Source organism: Aythya ferina (assembly GCF_964211825.1).
Source record: "Aythya ferina genome assembly, chromosome: 13".
Classification (NCBI taxonomy): domain Eukaryota; kingdom Metazoa; phylum Chordata; class Aves; order Anseriformes; family Anatidae; genus Aythya; species Aythya ferina.
Genome location: NC_140311.1, coordinates 18,055,104 through 18,061,103, shown reverse-complemented (window position 1 = coordinate 18,061,103; position 6,000 = coordinate 18,055,104). Strand labels below are relative to the sequence as shown.

The following is a 6,000-nucleotide window of genomic DNA, read 5'->3' as shown; positions in this document are numbered from 1 at the left end:
CAGGCGAGCTTTTAGTTTCAAACTGGTCTGAGCTGGTGTGGTAGTCTTGAGCTGCCAGCAGCTCTCAGAACACACAGGGACAGGAGATGCTCTTGCCCTCAGCATCTGCGCTGATGGAAAAGCCAGAGAGTGCCTGCAAACAGCACGGCAGCGTTGGGGCATTCCTGTGGGCTTCTGGGGCCTCTGGTGCTGGTTGGCACTGGGAGGCACTGGGGGGGGTCTTGGAGGCACAAGGAGGGGTCTGGGGGAGGTAGCCGTGTGGGGAGCAGCAGGGAACCAGGATTACTGAGATAGGGAATGGAGAAAATGCATCGATAACAGAGCAGCGCTAACGGGTTTTCCTGCTCTCCACCACCACTTCCTTCACTTGCGAATTTCACTTTCACATCACCATGTTCCGATAATGATATTTTGGCAAGATCTCGGATCATTTGCCTACACGCCAGACAAATCGCAGCCGGGGCCCGCCCGGCACGTAGTTCTCCGCAGCCGCTTCAAACCCTGCGGCGGGGCAGCGCGGGCAGCCCTCAGAACAGCCTCGGCCAGCGGTCCTGCCACAGCCCCCGGGCCCACAAAGGGCTGGAGGCCGGGCCGGGCGGGCTGAGGAGGAGGAGGAGGAAGAAGAGGAGGAGGAGCAGAGGAGCCACCCGCGCGGCTCGTCCATTTTTCGGGGCGCCTCGGGCACGTTGCGTGTGTGTGTGGCGGGGAGGGAGGGAAGAAGGGAGGGGATGCTGCGGCGCTGGGGAGGGCGGCGGCAGGGAGGCTCGCCCCGCCGCCGCTGAGGGGAGCGCTTCCTCCTTCCCGGCCCCGCGGAACGGGGGAGCTGGGCCCGCCTCTTGCGGGCCGAGCTGGGTAACGGAGCCGCCGCCGGGCTCTGAGGGACGGGGCTGCGAGGCACCGGGGCCGCCCCCTCAGGGCGGGAAGGGCCGCGAGCGGCGGCCGTTGGGGCTGCGGCGCCTGAGGCGAGCGGGCGGGGAGGCGGCGGCCTGAGGAGAGCCGGGGGCCCGCGGCTCCCCCCCCCCGGTTTCGCCGCCTCCCGTGAGTGCCACCTCTCTTCGCAGGCTGCCGGCGGAGAAAGGAAAGGCTCGGGCAGGAAGGCGGGACGTCCTCGCGTTTCATGTTCCGTCAGCCCGACAGCATTTCGGCTTTGATTCCGACTTGCTCCTACCTGCGCCCGGGCAGTGACGGGGAGGAGAGCGGGCGCCGGCCCACCATGTCCCGGTACAGCCTGCACAACCTCCTGGACTGGATGTACGGGGGCGTGGACCCCAGCTTCGCCGGCAACGGAGGGCCGGAGTGCGCGGCCTTCCTCTCAGGGCAGCAGCGCTTCGTGGAGAGCCTCGTCTTCCTCAGCGTGGGCGCCGCGGAGATCCTGCTGTCCCTGTGGAAGCTGAGGCAGCTGCACTGCAAGGAGCTGGAGGCTCAGCTGCTGCAGCAGCCCCGGGCGAAGCAGGAGAGCTTGGGCAAGAACCTGCTGCTGGTGGCCCTCTGTCTCATCTTCGGGCTGGAGGTGGGCTTCAAGTTTGCCACCAGGACCGTCATTTACCTGCTGAATCCCTGCCATGTGGTCACCGTGATGCAGGTAAGGCTTGTGCACCGGGCAGTCTGCCTCAGTTTTGTGCTCACAAAGCAGCGTTTTTTGCAGTTTGTGGACCAAAAGTCCACAAAGGTACAAATGACAATAATTGGTGTAAACGCTTTAGAACTTTGCATTTAATTGGCTGAACTGAAATCTGTGGAAAAAACAAAGTCAAACAAAAAGGTGAAATTGTAGCTAGTTTAATGCCTACTTCTGTGGTTGAAAAGGCTTTCTCACCTTCACCTTGCCCTTGTTTCAAGAATAGAAAAAGCTGTTTCCACTGACTGCAGTGGGAAAACTAGCACCAAATGTAATAAAAACAAGATTATTGCAAAAGGGCCCATGTAATTCACAAACAGCTGCTTCTGGCAAGTGATATTCAGGGGTGTGAATGTATTTTGTGAAGTTGTTAAAGAAGCAAAGTGCTTTTTATTTTATGCTGGTAATTTCGGTTTGCCTTTCTTATTTTAAAAGCTGCATAGTAAAGAACCAACACCTTATGTATGGGTGAATGAACTGAGCTGGCTTCGTATCTGTGGATAAACCATGTACTTTAGCAACTTGTGGCATAGTTGGTGATGCGTGATAATATACAGCTTGTGTATATAAATATAAATAATGGAAACGTTCATAAACAGTTACTGAGCTGTGATATCTAAATCTTACAAATTGTATTTGTCAGTAGATCGGTGTATGTACTTAGCTCACTGAGGTTAAGGAGTGTGGGATGTCAAAAATAATCATTTTGTTTAATTTTGCTAACACACTACCATCAACACAGGACAACTTACAAAATTTAAGCTCAACAACTCACAGGAGATAGACAAACTTATATCATGGCAGCTTTTGTGAAAGATTTTTGACAAACAGCAATAACAAATGAAAATCAGACCAATACCATTCTTAGTCTCCCTTTGCAGAAGGCTAACTGCTAGTACCAGAGGTCTGAGGGAGATAGGTGTTGTTTTAAGAGGGGAAAAAAGAGGCATTTACAGCACTTTTCAGGACATCTGCAACAATTAAGTTACTGTTCCAGATCTTAATTAGGAGGTTATGTAAATTCCTAAGCTGTGATGCACTGTTAGGTCAGTATTTTACACCAGTAGAAATGCTTTCCATAAAGTGGTAACAACTGCTGTGAAATCAATTAGTCAATATTGGTAAGGAGGGGGAAAGCAGAAGGTATGCAAGAGCTGTAGAAATAATTATGAAAGAAACCATTATGGCCTCATTCCATTGTTCTTTAACACTATTTACTGGACATTTTTCCTATTAATCCTCTGTGAAGAAGGTGAGGATAGGTTACCTTTATGATTTGAATGCTTGGTTGCCTTGATGTGGTATTATAATGTTGTGTTGTGATAGTAATATGGTACTTGTTATAACAGCAAATCCAGCAAATACTAGTGTCTAGACATAAATTTGGGAGGTACTATTGTTTAGGTTGTTTATTAGTGGTCTCCCCCAGGAAGAAAGAGACCCAATGTCTATAGTCAGGCATAGGCAATTATTCTTTATTTCTTTCAGACCACTTGTGGAGCCTTTTCTATAATCTTGTGGTAATTACTCATTAGAAATGGTGTTACAGTATTTTGTGATGTTGAGAAGATGGGTATGTCAGTGAAATTCAGAAGTCATGCCTCTTCGTTCTCAGTTGTGTTACAAATAGGCCTGGGTTTAATGTGGAGAATGAAAATTGTTGCAGAACCAACAGCTTTCAGCAGAGAAAACAGGTTAGATGGAAAGATAGTTGAAGACCTCCATTGGGTGAAAAATAATGTATAGTTGGTGGAATCTTGAAAGAGTTCATCTGGCCTGAGCTTGCTGATGGCACCTGGTTGGCAAGGTGAAATATATGAAAAATGTAACTTATCCCTCACTTCTGTTCTTACAGTAGCTTGCACGTTATCCTGCTGCAGGGCTGAAACATTAGGATGAACAAGGTAGGAGGTGAAGAGGTGAAGCACGCCCTAACATTTGGGATCCCTTCAAAGGGAAGCCAACAGTAGCAGTTTGTAAAGGTCTCTCCTCTCACTCAATTCCTGTTTTCCTTTTCTTCATGTGAGGCTATTGCACCTCAGAGCAACAAAGGCCCTGGGCTCTGAGCCAAAAATATTTGGAACTGGAAATTGTCCTTCAGACTTTATCTGCATAAAAGCATAAGTCCTGCTTTTGAAAGACCTAAGCCTGAAATGAAATCACAAAATAAAGTGGGAATTATACCGGTGGTGCATTTTAGCAGACAGATCTGCACACTGTAATGGCTACTCCGAGTCTGTTTTGATCAGATGTCTAGTTTCTGCCTATCACACCAACCTGTGTTCAAATCAGATCATTCTCATAAGCAGGAAGAACTAGTTTAGATGTGTCATCGTGAGGATGAAGTGCTGGTTGAGTGAACATATTTAACTGCCTAAGCAGTTCTTGTGGTTAATAGGTTCAGAGAAATTGTTGCTGTCCTGCCACGTAGTTGAATAATCTTAGAAACACTGCTGTTCATTTTCAGCCTTGGTTTTGGTTTCTTGCTTAGCTTTTGGAGGAGGAAGGGCAATGTTGTTTCTTCACCAGTGAAGTACAGCATTATTGAGAAATAAATCAATTAAAAAAATATATATATATTCAACCAAAGGTGAAATGGAAAATTCTGTGGTTTCTTTGGCAGGTATGCCATGGGGTTGTGGGTGTTTTTCTGCGGTACAATATTAGTGCAAAAAGGGGGAAGCCTATGAAGGAGGTGATACTAAGTTCTTTCTTTGCATAAAGAACAGCCTTACTGAAAATTATTTGAATACCTCTATAAGCACAGAAAACGCTCTCATTTTAGAAGTGAGTATATATGACTGGACCAATGATACTGCCGTGAACTTGGCATAAAAGGGTATCCTAAAGGGGAATCTTTCCTTTTTTTTTTTTTTTTTTTTTCTTTCAAGTCCACTAGAGTGTTGCTAACTTATTTTCCCCTGCACAGCAGGAAAAAAATCAGCCTGTGTTTAGCAGACCAGGTGTTGCATTTTCAAGACATTAATCATTTTTAGTATTTTAGGACCCGTGAGGACTGTGTTGAAATTGAAGATGTGAAGAAAATCTTTCTGCAGTGTAAGAGGGGGACTTATCCAATAGCAAATTACTACATTATGGATCTTTTAATTTGTTTTGTACAGGAGACTATTACTTGTTCACTACGTGTTCAGCACGACACCCCGTGGCATGGGACATCCCTGTGGCCACCCTGGGCTGGTTGCTCTGGGCGTGCCCCCTCACAGCGCCTGGTGCACCCCCAGCCCTTCAGTGGCAGGGCAGCGTGAGGAGCTGAAAAGCCCTTGACTTAGTGTAAGCACTGCTCTGTAACAGCTAAAACATCAGTGCCTTATCAGCATTATTTGCATCCGAAATCCCAAACACAGCACCAAACCAGCTACTGGGAAGGAAATTAACTCCATCCTAGCTGAAACCAGGACAAATGTCAAAAACAATTATTCTGTATTCTGAAACCAGTTTGTTTATCTATTCCATAGTATTTAGAAGTGTAATTTTTTTAGCTTTTCAATCCAAACAATCGTGTTCATGCAGCAGTTCTTCATTTCAGGTTCAGTGAAGGGGCAGTTAGAATTTCCATCAAAAATTTCACATTCTTCGTGATGTGTTCTTGTACCCCTGTTGGTAATTTGGCACATTTTTTTTTTTTTTTCCAAGCTGTTGCTCACAATCAGTGCAACTTGACTGAAATGCATAAATACAGGTGTCTCTTGATATCCCGTGGGACATCAAGCTGGTGATACAGGCAGCTAAGGTTAAATGTAGACAAATATAAACCAGGACCCAGAGATAAAATTAGTCTGTATTGTGAAAGAGAAATTTGAAAAATAAAATGTAGGAAAAACTGCACAGAATTTGTGCAGAATTTGTGAATAATCACTAAATCAGAATTTGTGAATAATAGTGGAAGGGCGAAGTGATCTCAAGAGGTCCGTTCCAACCTCAGTGAATGTATGATTATTATTGTTATTGTTTATCCTAAAATTATAGGTACAGCTAGTCCTTCTAATATGTTGTAAATTGTCACCTTCCTTGCTTTAAATACACCAGTGCCTTATTCCAGTATGGTTGATTAAGTACCAACCTATAGAATGAGTTTTAGGTTGGTTTTGCTTCAGTAAGTGCTTTCTGTAAGATTGTTTGCAGGTTTTCATCCTACAGAATAATTTCTTAGAGGTAGATCCTCAGCTGGTAAATTTTGTAATTGTCTTCCAGTCCTACACTGAGTTGTTGCACTCAGGGCAGTTAAGAGCAGACACTTGTGTGGAGAAAAGAAAGTGTTTTTTGTAGAAAGCAGGCCTATGTTGCTGGAAAAAAGAAGCAAACTAAAGGGGTAGTGATGGGAAAGAAGAAGGCAAGGGAAGGAAGAGCCTAACATAAAGGGG

General features: G+C 46.0%; 1 protein-coding gene across 3 annotated transcripts in view; it reads left to right on the top strand.

Moving 5' to 3' along the window:
• Positions 1–469: 469 nt before the first annotated feature.
• TMEM164 (transmembrane protein 164) overlaps positions 470–6,000 on the top strand; it is a 46,535-nt gene continuing 41,004 nt past the window's right edge. The window contains exons 1-2 of one of the 3 annotated variants that reach the window (XM_084535098.1): positions 470–681; positions 1,062–1,582. In XM_084535098.1, coding sequence (XP_084391224.1) covers positions 1,118–1,582 — 465 coding nt within the window. In that variant the 5' untranslated portion in view covers positions 470–681; positions 1,062–1,117. Of the gene's footprint in view, positions 693–765; positions 853–1,061; positions 1,583–6,000 lie in introns of those variants that run through there. The other 2 variants (XM_084535099.1, XM_084535100.1) reach the window with 2 other exon arrangements.